The sequence below is a fragment of the Bufo bufo genome, chromosome 7 (genome assembly GCF_905171765.1).
Source record: "Bufo bufo chromosome 7, aBufBuf1.1, whole genome shotgun sequence".
Lineage (NCBI taxonomy): Eukaryota > Metazoa > Chordata > Amphibia > Anura > Bufonidae > Bufo > Bufo bufo.
In genome coordinates this window covers 157,608,721-157,625,869 of record NC_053395.1, presented here as the reverse complement: position 1 = coordinate 157,625,869, position 17,149 = coordinate 157,608,721, and the positions used below count along the sequence as shown (strand labels likewise).

Below are 17,149 nucleotides of genomic sequence, written 5' to 3'. Positions count from 1 at the left end.
CAGAGCTGTCGTAGATTCCTGACTTCATTTATGCCAGAAAAATGGCATACATGAAGATATATTTGTCGCATTGGCAGGCCATGCCCTCTTTCCCAACCTTGCAAAGCCCCTTTCAGAAAAGTGGCAGGTGCAACAATCTTAAAAAAAAGTCACACCTGTGACTTTTTAATGCCACTTATCAGACGCACAGGGATTGATAAATCTCCCCCTAAGGGCATAAAAGTCATCAATGCACTGCTAACTCAATAACTGCAGAATTTCAAACCTCCCCTGGTCTTAACATCAGCACAAAAACTGTGCATCTGGAGCTTCATTGCACAGGTTTTCCTGGCAAAGCAGCAGCATGCAAGGCTTATATCACCAGGCACAATGCCAAGCATGGGATGCAGTGGTGTAAATCACGCAGCCACTGGACTGGAGCAGTGGAAACGTGTATTGTGGAGTGATGAATCATGCTTCTCTATCTGGCAGTCTGATGGACAAGTCTGGGTTTGGCAAATGCCAGGAGAACATTACCTGCCTGACCACACTGTGCCAACTGTAAAGTTTGGTGGAGGAGGGATAATGTTGTGGGGCTAGTTCCAATGAAACAAAAATCGTAATTCTTTAGCATACCAAGACATTTTGAACAATTGTTTGCTTCCAACTTTGTTGGAACAGTTTAGGGAAAGGCAATTTTTTGTTCCAGTATGACTTTGCACTAATGCACAAATCATGTTCCATAAAGGCATGGTTGGGTGGGTTTGGTGTGCAAGAACTTGACTGGCCCACACAGAGCCCAGATCTTAACCCCATTAAACACCTTTGAGTTGAACTAGTAAGCAATTGTAAGCAAGACCTTTGTCTCTAACATCAGTGTCTGACCTCACAAATGCTCTAATGGATGGGCATAAATTGCCACAGATAAACTCCAAAATCTTGTAGAAAGCCTTCCCAGAAGAGTGGAAGCTGTTTTAGCTTCAAAGGGGGGATCAACTCCATATTAATGCCTATTTAGAATGAGATGTCATGAAAACTTCTAAACTTCTGTAGGTGTAATGTCAATGTGTCCCAACATGGTTTTGTTTTTTCCAATAGTATATCTATATATCTATCCATCCAGTATATATAGCCTTATACATTGTAATGAATGTGTGCATTACTGAAAGTGTGTGTGTAAAACAACACTTGGGTCTGCTGTTATCTATTCAGCAATTATATTATCATAGCTTGATGATAAATGGGATGATGCAATACCTTCTGATCAGCTGATATAATTTGCAAATGTCTTTATGCTGAGGTTAGATCTGAATTGGCAGACCCCTGGTACGTCCTTGAGCTTGTATTAAAGGTTCATGGCTGAGATTATAAATGCAAGTGGAATCCATGCTATGTGCCTAGCCAGTGTGTATGAGACAGGACATAGAAGAGTGAGCTGATGGCTGCTGTTGGAGACAGATCCAGCATTATTTCTGTGTGAAACAGAAGAGGTGGTTACTCCTGGAAAGAAGAGCACAACAGCTCAAGAAATTGATAGGGCAATAGAGGCCGAACACCACAGAGGTTTCAAGCTGGAGCTGAGGGGTAAAGGGTGGCCACCTAGTACATGTATTGTGAAAGCAGCCGTGACCTGTAAAAGAGACAAGCCTGTAACACAGACCAACCTGCTGCCTATGAGCAATGTTGTGTGACAGACACTGTACACAGTGGTTTTGACGCAAAATACTGCAATCTGCAACTGTGTCACAAGGTAGAGATGCCGCGGCAGATAAGTGTGTGCGATGGTTTTGAAGTCAGATATTGCAACCAGGGAGTACGTGTTATAAAAAAATTACTCTTTTTGTACTGTACTAATGCCCAGCAAGCAAGAGCTTTCAGCAGGCAACAGGAAACTCCTCTATGCCATCTACGAGAATCTGCATGGTAGCAAAGTTCATCAGATTATCCGGAACTACAGTTTAAAAATAGTTTAAAAGTGTTCTCTGCTGTGGACAATCCCTACTTGTTAGAAGGGTACCTTGACAATAAGATGTCCATAAATCTATGTAGAAATCTGGCAGTAAATGCTCATTTTCTCTCAAACACCACCACAGGAGAGATTAAGCATTACACAGTGAACATTCAAATCAGTGGATTGTCTGTTTAAAGGGGTTATCCAACAGTGAACTTTTTGAACAGTAACTACTAGGGTGGGGTTATCCAAGACTAAACTCTTCAGAGTGCCGGAACCTGAGGTTGGGTTCATGCTTACCTGGTCCCTGCCACTGGATTCCAGCTGAATATCTCCACGGCCTCTTCGGCAGGTCCTTGGTCTCTGGGAATCATCCTGTTGATGGGCATCACTCGACTTTTGCAGCCAATCACTGACCACAGTGGTGGCCTGTCACCTATGAGGTGGGTCACGTTACTCATAGGTGACAGCTCACATTACGCCCGTCAGCAGGATGTTGGTTCCCAGAGACATGCTGAGGCGGCCCTGGACATATTGAACAAGAATCCAGCGGCGAGGACCAGGTAATTATGAATCCAACCTCAGGTCCAGCTACTCTGAAAAGGTCTGTTAAACAAAGTTTAGTCTTGCATAACCCCTTTAATGCAGGTAAGAACAGTTCCTATCAAAAGAGAATCTCTTTCTTAACTGCCCTCCAACCTGGCCAAGAGGACCTCCTCTACCAACTCAGAATTCTCTAAAAGGGTGTATGGAAATGGGTTTTGACGCAAAATACTGCAATCTGCAACTGTGTCACAAGGTAGAGATGCCGCGGTAGATAAGTGTGTGCGATGGTTGTGAAGTCAGATATTGCAACCAGGGAGTACGTGTTATAGACTGTGCAGATTGTGTGATACTGCTCGACATGGAAAGTTATCTATGGTGATAAGTGCAGATAGGGCCATCTACAGTGCCTGCATTCTGAGGAGACAAGGGAAAGAGTGCCAACAACAAGGAACTGAGTGTAAGACAAGCCAGAGGGAGAATGAGTTGCCACTTCTTAAAGAGACAGTACCCATTTATCCTGTTGCCTTGTAATAAGCCTGTTCCCTCATTGACAGACTGAAACAAACATGCCTGTTGCCTGTCAAACAGTGTAAACTTGTCACCCTTTCTGAGTCAAGAGAACACCACCTTGTTTAAGTTACAACTGTGTTACCTCTCTCTTGATGCCTTCTGCCATCCTAGAATGGGAAGCAGCACATACCACCACCATGACATTTGACAATACCGCCCACTTACAAGCAGGCCTGAGACAGTTGAAGTGCCTGATTATCAAAAGTAGAGGGCTATTGGTAACTGACTTGGTGCAGCAAGGGATAGGAGGGGGACATCAGTCCTCAAGATAAGAATTTGAAAACAGAACCGGGTAAAAAATAGTAAAATGGAGATATTCCTTTTTTTGTTTTAAGGCCCAGTGCTTGATGTCAATCCTCTGCCCTGCAAAACCACTTTGGCGCAGGTTCCGAGGATGGGTCATCCTGGAAAGGAAGTGGACATCAGGGCTTTACCACTGATCTCTCCCGGACCGCCAAGTCATATCAATAGGTGATGTTTTAGTCATCCAGCATTAAGACTCCTGAACAATACTGATGTAGATAGATAGAAAGTTTGATAATGGATAGATAGATAGATAGATAGATAGATAGATAGATAGATAGATAGATAGATAGATAGATATGATTCTGTTAAAAAATAAGGCGAGACATTGTGTTGAAAAAGACTCAGTGGTTTTATTTCTTCACATGCAATTATTAGGATCCTCCATCTTTTACCATTTGTTTCTTTTAAGGTTTGTCTCCATCATTTGAAAAGGCTCATCATCACAATGGGTATACTATTATTTACGGGATCATGAGAAACATTATCCAGGGTTGGTACTGTGTTCTTGAACAGCAGTTGGTACTATTACTATATGTGTTTAGTGTGAGCTCCTGCCATCCATGATTCTAGCCAAAAAGTTTTAGAAGCATTTTTTTTATTTTCTTAGGATTTGCACTTTCTTTTGGTCTAATTATAAATTAGACCATCTATGTGGGGCTGATTTATACAGCTTTGATCATAGATTTGATTTTAGATGTCTTTTGGACAAAATGTCCAAGCTCAAAACCGATTTGGTTAATTTTAAACAAAGCATTAAGAGCTTTATTTCTGGGAACATCATATGTAAAGTGGTTGAGATACCATATGCCTTTGTGAATTGCTGCTCCAAATGAGCAGGCATGAACTGTATGGGTGGCATGTATGTGATCAGTTATGAACTCTTTGTGGGGAGGTTTTATCGATTATTTTTTACTTGTTCTACATAATGGCCTACCACATGAATATTTTATGTTTTTACATTTCATAGTGGCACAGTAAATTTAGGGGTGATTCTAAACTATATACGAAGAAATCTATAAACATACATGTACCCATGTAATTATTATTTTTTACTGAGAAATCTCAGATTTCACATGTTCAAAACCTCAAAGACATAATCAAAGTGGCATTGGTCTTCTTTTAATAAAGTAAAATACAACTGAAAGTAAACAAATGATCAACAAAAGACATTTAGTGAGATGGTCCTTTCAGTTGGAAAAGCTGCTTCGGAATAATTTAGGCTCCTTATACGGATTTGGAGCCCCCAAATTGTCTGTAGTGGAAAAGACTCTTGGTGTCCAGGTCTCCAGAATATTTTATAGCTTCAGCAAACAGTTTAACCACCTAGAAAATATAAGTAAAGTTCATGTCAGCAAATTACCGGAAAAAAAAACATAATTCAAAGCTATCTAGTTTTGATAAGATTCAGAATGTGCTATTTGGCTGACCTGACCCCATTTATAAGCCGTATCTGAATTGTTAGCTGCACAGTAAGTTATATTGATTATATGTTCATTTACTGGAGTATGAGAGAGAACACTTTACACAGTCCTCATAATGTGATAAATGAATTGATGTAGCGAAGTCTATGGAAGCAAGTGTTTAAATTGAATGTGAAAAACAAGTAAGGGAAAAGTACAGCACAATTTTACCTTTCTATAGCAGTCCACGATGTAATGTTTTTAGTTTAGAGACTAAATGTAGTTCTGTCATATGCATTAAAAGCTAATGCACTGTATATTAGAAGAATTATTGCCTCCACAACTTGAGGCTTTGTCTACCAAAAGGTTGTATATACGTAATTTGTGCACCAAAACAGAATTTCCACCCAAGATACTGAGACCATTTTTAACCTGATCGCGGTATGAAGAACAATACTATAGGGGCTGGTCACACTCAATAAATGGATCTTCTATAGTCTATAGCAGGTGAGCTTAGCTGTTTCCATAACTCCCACAGACTACTATTAAGAAGTGAGACTTACAGCATTTCAATCAGAATAACCCTTTCCATAGCACATCAACAATATGATAAAAGTTATACATTTTAGCAAATTACTCTTTTTGTACTGTACTAATGCCCAGCAAGCAAGAGCTTTCAGCAGGCAACAGGAAACTCCTCTATGCCATCTACGAGAATCTGCATGGTAGCAAAGTTCATCAGATTCTCCGGAACTACAGTTTAAAAATAGTTTAAAGGGGTTTATTGCTGTGGACAATCCCTACTTGTTAGAAGGGTACCTTGACAATAAGATGTCCATAAATCTATGGAGAAACCTGGCAGTAAATGCTCATTTTCTCTCCAACACCACCACAGGAGAGATTAAGCATTACACAGTGAACATTCAAATCAGTGGATTGTCTGTTTAAAGGGGTTATCCAACAGTGAACTTTTTGAACAGCCATTTTTAGGGTGGGGTTATCCAAGACTAAACTCTTCACAGTGCCGGAACTTGAGGTTGGGTTCATACTTACCTAGTCCCTGCCACTGGATTCCAGTTGAATATCTCCACGGCCTCTTCGGCAGGTCCTTGGTCTCTGGGAATCATCCTGTTGATGGGCATCACTCGACTTTTGCAGCCAATCACTGACCACAGTGGTGGCCTGTCACCTATGAGGTGGGTCACGTTACTTATAGGTGACAGGTCACATTACGCCCGTCAACAGGATGTTGGTTCCCAGAGACCTGCCGAGGCGGCCCTGGACATATTGAACAAGAATCCAGCGACGAGGACCAGGTAATTATGAATCCAAACTCAGGTCCAGCTACTCTGAAGAGGTCTGTTAAACAAAGTTTAGTCTTGCATAACCCCTTTAATGCAGGTAAGGACAGTTCCTATCAAAAGAGAATCTCTTTCTTAACTGCCCTCCAACCTGGCCAAGAGGACCTCCTCTACCAACTCAGAATTCTCTAAAAGGGTGTATGAAAATGGGTAATCTATGACTTATGAATAGATTATAACATTGTGTCCTGCATCTCAGCCTGGACCAGATATATATATTAGGCTACTTTCACACTAGCAATTTTGTTGGATCCGGCAGGGTTCAGCAAAAACGCTTCCATTACTGTTAATACAACCTTCTGCATCCATTATGAATGGATCCGGTTGTATTATCTTTAACATACCCAAGACGGATCCGTCATGAACTCCATTGAAAGTCAATGGGCGGCGGATCTGTTTTCTGTTGTATCAGAGAAAACTGATCCGTCCCCATTGACTTTCATTGTGGGTCATGACGAAACCGTCTTGCTCCGCATTCCAGGATGGAAAGCAAACCGCAGCATGGACGGAACGGAATGCATTTTGGAGCATTTCATTCTGTTCAGTTGAGTTTTTTCCCCATTGACAATAAATGGGGACAAAACAGAAGCATTTTTTTCCGGTACTGAGATCCTATGACGGATCTCAATACAGGAAAATATTAACGCTAGTGTGAAAGTAGCCTAACTATTATTTAAAGATGAACGGGCACATTAGAAATTCAGATATGTCTATGGGAAAAGCCGAACTGTCGTCCATTGCCCCAGCTGTCAGAGGAAAGGGTTGGACAGTTCCCATTTCAATATATTTTATCTATAATTCCCTTGTAGATAAATGGCATAAGATCATTCAGCTATCAACGATTCTAAGTGTGTGGTCAGCTTCACCTAAATAGCTATGACTAACCTGGAAGTTGGTAAGTAAGGCGATTCCGCTGTCCACTGCAGTCCTCCTTATGATAAAGTTATCACGCACATACTTTGTGTTGTTGTTTGGCAAGTTAATTACCAGGTCAATGTTGCCTTCTTTGATCAATCTGTACAGAGAACAATAAGATGAGCCACAGCAGAAAATGACATCTGGTGCAACTATTGTACTTACAACCAATATGACTTATCACATAAGGTCCATGTTCTGAGGGACAGCAAAAACAATAGCACAGATATACTTTTTCTATCCAACATACACATTAAAATACAGCAATACATTTCATCAGTGAATTTGATCATCCAGGAATTGAAAAAATAGTTTACACATATAAGGAATCTTTACAGGGTGTAGAGTAACATCATTTATGAATCCATATAAATTCACTTTTTCAAGATTTCTGTGTAAATACAACTCTGATACAGAGGGAATGGCAGGCTAACAAGCCTTATGGGAACCACTTTAAAGGATTGCTGCCATTCAGGCAATCATAGAAGCATACAAGCTTGTGCCATGGCAAATGTTTCAGAAGTAATCTCTACTCAAGCTGCACCCTTTATTATCCAGACCTCACCTTCAAAGCCAACCCTTGTGCTCCTTCCCCTGCCCATATTGGTCTTGCCACAATGTAGTGTCCATAAACAACCCCTGGTCATATTCTAGTGCCCACAGAGTGCTACAATTACAAAGGCGCCAACCAGAAAATTATCTGTGCACAATGTGGTCACCCTGGTTCTAAACGTGGGTTAGAAAGAGATTACTCAGAAATAATAATGATAGATCCAGTTCAACAGTAATTGGAAATCTTAGCTTTTGGGAGTCTAGAACATACTTGTAGATTGAGGGAGTGCTGGACTGTGCCTCCTGGGAAGGCCAAGCAACAGCTGTAGCAGGAATATCATTTGCATTCAGCCAATCAGCAGTGGCCTCAGTAGCATACAGCTGTATAGTAGGAGAGAAATGGAACATATGAGAAATTTAGACTATACATGGCATTTGGGGCATCAAGTATCCAAAGTGAATGTGTTAGTATGTCAATAAGTAAATGAGAATTGAATGTTAGTATATATGTAACTGTCTCTCCATCCATCCGTCTATCTATCCACAGTTGTGTTCAAAATTATAGCAGTGTCTTTAAAAAAAAGTGAATAAAGCTCAAAATCCTTCTTAGGATAGAAATAGCTTTTATTTCCATACACACAAATGCATTGGGAACACTACACATTCTATTCCAAATCAAAACATGAAGAAAATATATCAAATTTGTGTTGTTCCTCTAAAAAAAATTAAGAAAAGTGAATATTAGACTGTTCAAAAAAATAGCAGTGTTTGTATTCTTTTTTACAAACTCAAAAATTCACTATATAAACTGAAAAATGTTTGAAGATTTTGCTTTCCTTTGAATCACTTCACTAATATTTAGTTGTATAACTGCTGTTTCTGAGAACTGCTGTACATCTGTGTTGCATGGAGGCAGCCAACTTCTGGCCCCTGTGAACAGGTATTCCAGCCCAGGATGATTGGACTACATTCCACAGTTCTTCTCTATTTCTTGGTTTTGCCTCAGAAACTACATTTTTTATTTCACCCCACAAGTTTTCTATTGGATTAAGATCCGGGGATTGGGCTGGCCACTCCATAACGTCAATCTTGTTGATCTGGAACCAAGATGTTGCACGTTTACTGGTGTGTTTGGGGTCGTTGTCTTGTTAGAACACCCATTTCATGGGGCATTTCCTCTTCAGCATAAGGCAGCATGACCGCTTCACGTATTCTGATGTATTCAAACTGATCCATGATCCCTGGTATGCAATAAATAGGCCCAACACCTTAGTATGAGAAACATCCCCATATCCTGATGCTTGCGCCACCATGCTTCACTGTCTTCACAGTGTACTGTGGCTTGGATTCAGTGTTTGGGGTCGTTTGACAAACTGTCTTCGGCCACTAGACCCAAGAAGAACAATCTTACTTTCATCAATCCACAGAATGTCTCTTTAGGCCGTCAATGTGCTCTTTGGCAAATTGTAACCTCTTCAGCACATGTCTTTTTTTCAACAGTGGGACTTTGCGGGGGCTTCTTGCAGATAGCTTGGCTTCACATAGGCGTCTTCTAATTGTAACAGTACTCACAGGTAACTTTAGACCTTCTTTGATCTTCCTGGAGCTGATCCTTGCCATTTTGGCTATTTTTCTATCCATTCGAATGGTAGTTTTTCGCTTTCTTTAATGTCTTTCAGGTTTTGGTTGCCATTTTAAAGCTGAGCAGCCTATCATTTTCTGCACTTCTTTATATGTATTCCCCTCTCCAATCAACTTTTTAACCAAGCTACACTGTTCTTCTGAACAATGTCTGGAAGGACCCATTTTCCTCAGAATTTCAGAGAGAAATGCACTGTAACCAGCATGTACAACCTTTGCTGCCTTCCTTCTTTAAATAGGAAATAATTGCCACCTGTTTTTCGAAGAATGAATGACCTCACTCATTGAACTCCACACTGCTATTATTTTGAACATGCCCCTTTCAATTAGTGATTCAATTACAGAGAATCAGCAGCATGCATGTCATGAATTTCTATTACTCTACTACACCTGCTAGTAAATTATTTGCCATGTAGAAATATAATTTCTACCAAAAACAGTGATTGATCAGGTTAGTGATGTCTGACTGCTATTATTTTGAACACAACTGTATCTATCTATCAATCTGTCTATCAATCTATCTATTATTTAATATCTATCTATCTAGGCAGGGATGACCGCACAAAACAAGAGCAAATGCATAACAAGAAATAAACTAGGTGGAAGCCCAAGGGGACTAGACCATTGCCCACTATACAAAAAATGCAAAAAGGCAGCATTCTCAGCAGGATAAAGTAAAAAACTAAGTTTATTCACCCATGCTTCTGCAGCGTTTCAGCTCAACTCAATGGAGCCTTTGCCAAGCTCAAATAAAGAAGGCTCTAAAGTTAAGCCTAAACGTAGCGTCCACATCGGTGAATAAATTCTCTATTTTACTTTATCCTGCTGAGAGTGCTGCCTTTTTGCTTTTTTTATTTATCTATTTATCTATCTATCTATCTGTCTATCTATCTATCTATCTATCTATCTGTCTGTCTATCTATCTATCTATCTATCTATCTATCTATCATCTATCTATTATCTATCTATCTATCTATCATCTATCTATCTATTATCTATCTATCTATCTATTATCTATCTATCTATCTATCTATCATAAAGAAAAAGATAAGTGACACTCCTCAGAATATACCAGGTGCAAACCCTTTATAGATCACATACTTTTATCCAAAAATTCAAATAATATAAACAAAAAGCAGCACTCCAGTTCAAGTGAAAAAAGTGGACTTCTTAAGGGTACTTTCACACTTGCGTTTTTCTTTTCCGGCATAGAGTTCCGTCACAGGGGCTCTATACCGGAAAAGAACTGATCAGTTTTATCCCCATGCATTCTGAATAGAGAGTAATCCGTTCAGGATGCATCAGGAGGTCTTCAGTTCAGTCGTTTTGACTGATCAAGCAAAAGAGAAAACCGCAGCATGCTACGGTTTTACCTCCGGCGAAAAAAACGGAAGACTTGCCTGAATGCCGGATCCGGCATTTTTTCCCATAGGAATGTATTAGTGCCGGATCCGGCATTCAGAATACCGGAATGCCGGATCCGTCCTTCCAGTCTGCGCATGCGCAGACTGAAAAAAAGGTGAAAAAAATAAATGCCGGATCCGTTTTTGCCGGATGGCACCGGAAAGACGGATCCGGCATTTCTATGCATTTTTTCTACTGATTAGGCATTTTTAAGACTGATCAGGATCCTGATCAGTCTTAGGCCTCTTTCACACTTGCGTTGTCCGGATCCGGCGTGTACTCCACTTGCCGGAATTACACTCCGGATCCGGAAAAACGCAAGTGTACTGAAAGCATTTGAAGACGGAACCGTCTTCAAAATGCTTTCAGTGTTACTATGGCACCCAGGACGCTATTAAAGTCCTGGTTGCCATAGTAGGAGCGGGGAGCGGGGGAGAAGTATACTTACCGTCCGTGCGGCTCCCGGGGCGCTCCAGAATGACGTCAGAGCGCCCCATGCGCATGGATGACGTGTCCAATGCGATCACGTGATCCATGCGCTTGGGGCGCCCTGACGTCACTCTGGAGCGCCCCGGGAGCCGCACGGACGGTAAGTATACTGCTCCCCCGCTCCCCGCTACACTTTACCATGGCTGCCAGGACTTTAGCGTCCCGGCAGCCATGGTAACCATTCAGAAAAAGCTAAATGTCGGCTCCGGCAATGCGCCGAAACGACGTTTAGCTTAAGGCCGAATCCGGATCAATGCCTTTCAATGGGCATTAATTCCGAATCCGGCCTTGCGGCAAGTCTCAGGATTTTTGGTCGGAGCAAAAAGCGCAGCATGCTGCGGTATTTTCTCCGGCCAAAAAACGTTCCGTTCCGGAACTAAAGACATCCTGATGCATCCTGAACGGATTTCACTCCATTCAGAATGCATGGGGATAATCCTGATCAGGATTCTTCCGGCATAGAGCACCGACGACGGAACTCTATGCCGGAAGAAAAGAACGCAGGTGTGAAAGAGCCCTTACTAATGCCATCAGTTGGCATATGTTTTGCCTGATCCGGCAGGCAGTTCCGGCGACGGAACTGCTTGCCGGATCTCTCTGCCGCAAGTGTGAAAGTACCCTAATTTAAGCTTAGCAAAGGCTCCATTGAGTTGAGCTTAAATGTTGCAGAAGCATGGGTGAATAAAAATATCCACTTTTTCTTTACTGGATCTGGATTGTTTTTATTCTTTCTATCTATCTCATATCTATCTAACTCTCTAGCTCTCTAGCCATCTTCTGTCTGCCTACAGTATCTACAGTATCGTTTACCTATCTTCCTGCAGTATTTATGTCAACTAGATCTTATCCCTATATTTTTTGTCATGTTATTGAATACTTAAATATGAAAAATACAAGCTTTAGTCTGAAATACACAAATACGAGCAGTAAATTTTAATTAGAAACATTTTAATTAGAAACACTAAAGGAAACAGTAATAAAACATATTTTTCTACCTTGAATCCCTCCTCTTTAAGTTGCTGGGCTGTGCCGAGGAAGTGGGGACGGAATGAATGCTACATGAAATAAAAAAAAGGGAAAAATAATGCAGTAATACTGATTATATAGTACACAATCATATGGAAAAGTTCTGCATACTGCAACATTATAATCCAATTACTACATTATAAACCCAATTTTAAAGTACTCTTAAATGGCGACTAACCTTTCAATAAATGTTTCATAAATCAATACTAGAGGTGAATAAAAAAGCTTTGTAATATATGTTATAAGAGAAATATGCCTCACTCTTCCTCCCCTCCCCTCTCTATAGACTTTTATGGGCAGCATGTAATCTGATCCTTCAGTAAGATAAGTTTGTCTCATCTTTCAAGATAGACTTAGCAGAAACTATTAGCTGATTGCTGCAGGTCTGGATTCCCTAAGGCCTCTTTCACACGAGCGAGTAATCCGCGCGGGTGCAATGCGTGACGTGAACGCATTGCACCCGCACTGAATCCGGACCCATTCACTTCTATGGGGCTGTTCACACGAGCAGTGATTTTCACGCATCACTTGTGCGTTGCGTGAAAATCGCAGCATGTTCTATATTCTGCGTTTTTCACGCAATGCAGGCCCCATAGAAGTGAATGGGGCTGCGTGAAAATCGCAAGCATCTGCAAGCAAGTGGGGATGGAGACCCGATCTTTATTATTTTCCCTTATAACATGGTTATAAGGGAAAATAATAGCATTCTGAATACAGAATGCATAGTACAATAGGGCTGGAGGGGTTAAAAAAAATATAATAATAATTTAACTCACCTTAATCCACTTGTTCGCACAGCTGGCATCTCTTCTGTCTTCTTCTTTGAGGAATAGGACCTTTGATGACGTCACTACGCTCATCACATGGTCCGTCACATGATCCATCACCATGGTAAAAGATCATGTGACGGACCATGTGATAAGCGTAGTGACGTCATCAAAGGTCCTATTCCTCAAAGAAGAAGACAGAAGAGATGCCGGCTGCGCGAACAAGTGGATTAAGGTGAGTTAAATTATTTTTAATTTTTTTTTTAACCCCTCCAGTCCTATTGTACTATGCATTCTGTATTCAGAATGCTATTATTTTCCCTTATAACCATGTTATAAGAGGAAATAATACAATCTACACAACCCTGAAACCAAACCTGAACTTCTGTGAAGAAATTCGGGTCTGGGTACCACATTCAGTTTTTTATCACGCGCGTGCAAAACGGATTGCACCCGCGCAATAAAAACTGAACAACGGAACGCAATCGCAGTCAAAACTGACTGCAATTGCGTACCTACTCGCGCGGGTTTGCCACAACGCATCCGGACCTTATCCGGACACGCTCGTGTGAAAGAGGCCTAACTTACTTGGTTACCTGTTAACACCTGTTAGAAGCTACATACGGTGATACATTTCACCTGCATTGACTACAGCAGGGGAACTGTTTAATTGATGACCATGTAATACATGTCCACCAGAGCAAGAGCCACTCTTTGATGAGCATGTGTCCTAATAGGGTATATACTGCAGAGAGGGGTGGTCTTTAAAGTGTTTTGTCTGGGACTTACTTATTGATGCTTGGTATGAGAATGGAGGGGGGGGGGGGGTTTGACCCAGCACCCCTGCCGATCAGTTGTTTTACCAAGTGCTGGAATCAGGCATTGGAAATACAAAACTCCATCCACGGTTTAGTGGCCATGCCTGGTTACTGCAGCACTTCTCCCATTCAATATAGCATGCTAGTCTGTACTTAAACTATGCTTACGACAGGGTACTGGCTCTCCTTAAAGAGACCAGTCCTGTATGGAGACTTACTGGAGTTGCTCCATGGTATGGAGACTTATTGGCATTGAGAACTATCTCTGATTCAGCACTGGTGAGACAGTTCTTTCTCATTGGAAGGTATTTCTTTATATAGTACTTAAACTATAAATGTTACAGAAAAATACCCTAACTTTATCTGATACTAACCTGGATTCCAATCAAAATTCCCTTTTGGGGAAGTTTGAAACCTGTGGAGATCATGGCCTTCAGGAAGGCAGAGTAGATGTTTTGCCCAAAGCAAGCCACCTGAATAGAGCACAATGGAACAAGGTTAAGCAAAGCATATGCTATCTTTTAACAACCTGTCATCAGATGTACACTATGTGTGGATGTGGGCAAATTACAAAGTACAATAAATATCCTCCTCTTCATGAAAAAGAGCTATTTCTTAAAGAGGTAGTCTTATTTTAATGATTAAATTAAAGGGGTTGTCCGGGTTCAGAGCTGAACCCAGACATACCCATGTTTTCACCCAGGCAGCCCCTCTGACGTTAGCATCGGAGCATCTCATAGCACTGGATAGTGTAGGGCAAGGGCTCCTTTGTTTACAAAAACACAGTTTGTGACGTCACCGGCTCTGATAGGTGTGCTTTAGCACTGTCCTAGCCGTTTTACTGGCTAGGGCAGCACTAAAGCCCGCCCATCAGTGCCGGTGCTGGCAGCCCCATGAAGAGCCCGGTTCGTCACCAGAACTCCTGAAAATGCCTTTTCCCTGCATGATTTAACGCAGGGCAAAGGAGAGAATAGGAGCATGAACTGCTCCGATGCTCAAGTCAGGGGGGGCTGCCGGGGTGAAAATGGAGGTAAATTATTTAAAGAATAAGATGATGAACAATTTTCTAATATACATCTATTTAAAATTTTCTCACAGACATTTATTATATCCACATAGTTGCTTCTGTCTAAAGAAAAATGGTATGGCCTGTTTTAGTCCTGTAAAATGCATCCATAGGAGAGCTGCATGGGACTAAACATGGAATCAGTTACGTGAGCCATCATGTGACCTTCAAAAGTAGCATGTGACCTGACTTTAAGTTAATTGTCCAGATATCTACAGTAACAGGTAAATAGTAATGTATTGAGGAGCAGGACATGCACACTATATACAGTATTACTACCTGCAGCAGCAACTCATGTCTGTAAGTGTCTGTATAGGAGCAGGTCTGTGTGTGTTTTTTTTACATTAAACTTGATTAATGACATGACAACATCACCTAGAGACAGGCAACCTTTTTACAAACTAACCTAGAGACAAGCCACCATGTAAATACACTCAGTAATGTAGTTACTATGATAACCGCAATAAAAATTATTATTACAATACTGGTCCTATTTAAATATCACGTTGATGTGTCATGTGTGCTGCTTACTGAATGTCAGAAATTACATGATGTGTAGGGTGTTACATGACTGATGCCATGTTTCAGTTAGGTCATGGATGCATTACATAGGTCAACTGCTTGATAAAAGAAGGAAGGTATGTATGCACAATTTTAAATACACGTATACTAGAAAACTGTATGTTTTTCTACTATATAAACAAATACGTTAGAAAAATTAAAAATGAAATACCCCTTTAACAATCCAAGGCTTGGATAGGACAGTGTGCCTAGCTAAATTTATTATCTGTAAAGATATATGACATTTCAAGCTTGTAATTTCCACTATGAAGTGTCTTTAGTCCTCTACTCCATGGATTAGCAACCTCTGGCACTCCAGCTGTTCTGAAACTACAACTCACAGAATCCTCCTTTCACTTCTATGGGAGGTACAAGAACAGCCAAGTAAGTGTGCATGCTGGGAGTTGTAGTTTCACTGCAGCTGGAGTGCCGAAGGTTGCTGATCTCTGCTCTACTCACATGTTCCAATGACAACACTTCCTGTTCTGCTCCAGTGGTTCAGCCTTGTCAGGGGTTATTATGTGGATCCAAATCACCATCCACACCAATATCAATATCCTAGCTGGTTTAAAGAGTATTTAGGTAGATATTTAAAAGTCTTTGTGGATGATGATTTGAATCCATATGTGGAACAATAGAGACTATTTAAATATGATTCCTCTAAGGAACTATTATATACCACTTTTGGCTGCTCTTCTTTCAGTCTGACTCATTTGCTTTCTTAAATCAAACTTCACTTTTCTACCTTCAAGAAGGTGATTCTTCTACATTCCTTGTTGAGATCATTCATCCCTTAGTTGTACATTCCTTTCATATTCACTGCTTCCTTTATCTGAGTTTTAAGTTATTTACTAGGATTATATGTGATAGAAGTGTAGTGCTTTACTGTTCTTTGCTATTTATTCCAAATGCTTATTTGTTCAAATTAATTTTGTACTTTGAACTTTTCTGTCTGAATTTCTCCAATGCAGTAAAATGAGGCCAAAAGAAAACTGAGACAGGACCTCATGGTCTCTTGCTATTGCATAACTACGTGAATGTTAGGACTTTTAGAAGAGTAAGGGTATGTGTTTAATTGAATGCATTGGTAAATAATACTTACCAAGCCCAGGTCCTGCGATGAGTTACCGCAAGCAGTTGTGGCTCTAGGACACAGCTGAATCTGGTGGCTGGACAACCAGACTCTTCCTCCTCTGATCCTCATTTCAACTGCGGTCCGGCTAGATTCGGTTGCACCGTTGGGTTGCCAGGCCAACTGGCGCCAGCTGCTGATATCAGGCTCAGTGGCTATATAAATTAAGTTATTAAGCTTTATCTAATGTCTGTTCTTGTGCAGTGTGGCTCTGATCTTGACACCCCACCCTGATTGACCTTGACCTTGTTCTTGGATGTCTCTCCTGCCTCAGCATTTGGATTCTTTGCCAAGTACCAATTGTTCTCTTCTTGGCTCTGACCCTTGACTCTCCTGATAAAATCGCTATCTTGTTCTCTGGCCTGTGTCATCCTGATTGATCTCCTGGTGATGACCACTGACTCTATTCCTGACTTTGTTGTTGCTTCAACGGTTTTACTGACACAAATCATTGACTATTTTGAGGACTTCAACCAAGGAATCAGAATGAGAAAGTCCATACATCCTTGTGTGGGTTATGGGTCATTAATTATAGGGGTTCTCAGGGAATTATTTAAAATAACAGCCAGCAACCTATCCTCGAATGTAAGTAGGACTGGTTGTCTCCACTTGCAGAGCTGCCTACAGGAGTCATGCTCTGAACTTGCATAAACTACACATTGAGG

At 40.9% G+C, this 17,149-nt stretch overlaps 1 protein-coding gene across 1 annotated transcript in view; it reads right to left on the bottom strand.

The window, feature by feature from the left end:
- Nucleotides 1-3,682: 3,682 nt before the first annotated feature.
- The window catches only part of CPS1 (carbamoyl-phosphate synthase 1), a 98,906-nt gene continuing 85,439 nt past the window's right edge, over nucleotides 3,683-17,149 (bottom strand). Inside the window, exons 34-38 of the mRNA XM_040439685.1 lie at nucleotides 14,100-14,198; nucleotides 12,110-12,169; nucleotides 7,852-7,961; nucleotides 6,999-7,128; nucleotides 3,683-4,675 (exon numbers count right to left, since the gene is read on the bottom strand). Coding sequence (XP_040295619.1) covers nucleotides 4,577-4,675; nucleotides 6,999-7,128; nucleotides 7,852-7,961; nucleotides 12,110-12,169; nucleotides 14,100-14,198 — 498 coding nt within the window. The 3' untranslated portion in view covers nucleotides 3,683-4,576. The remainder of the gene's footprint in view (nucleotides 4,676-6,998; nucleotides 7,129-7,851; nucleotides 7,962-12,109; nucleotides 12,170-14,099; nucleotides 14,199-17,149) is intronic.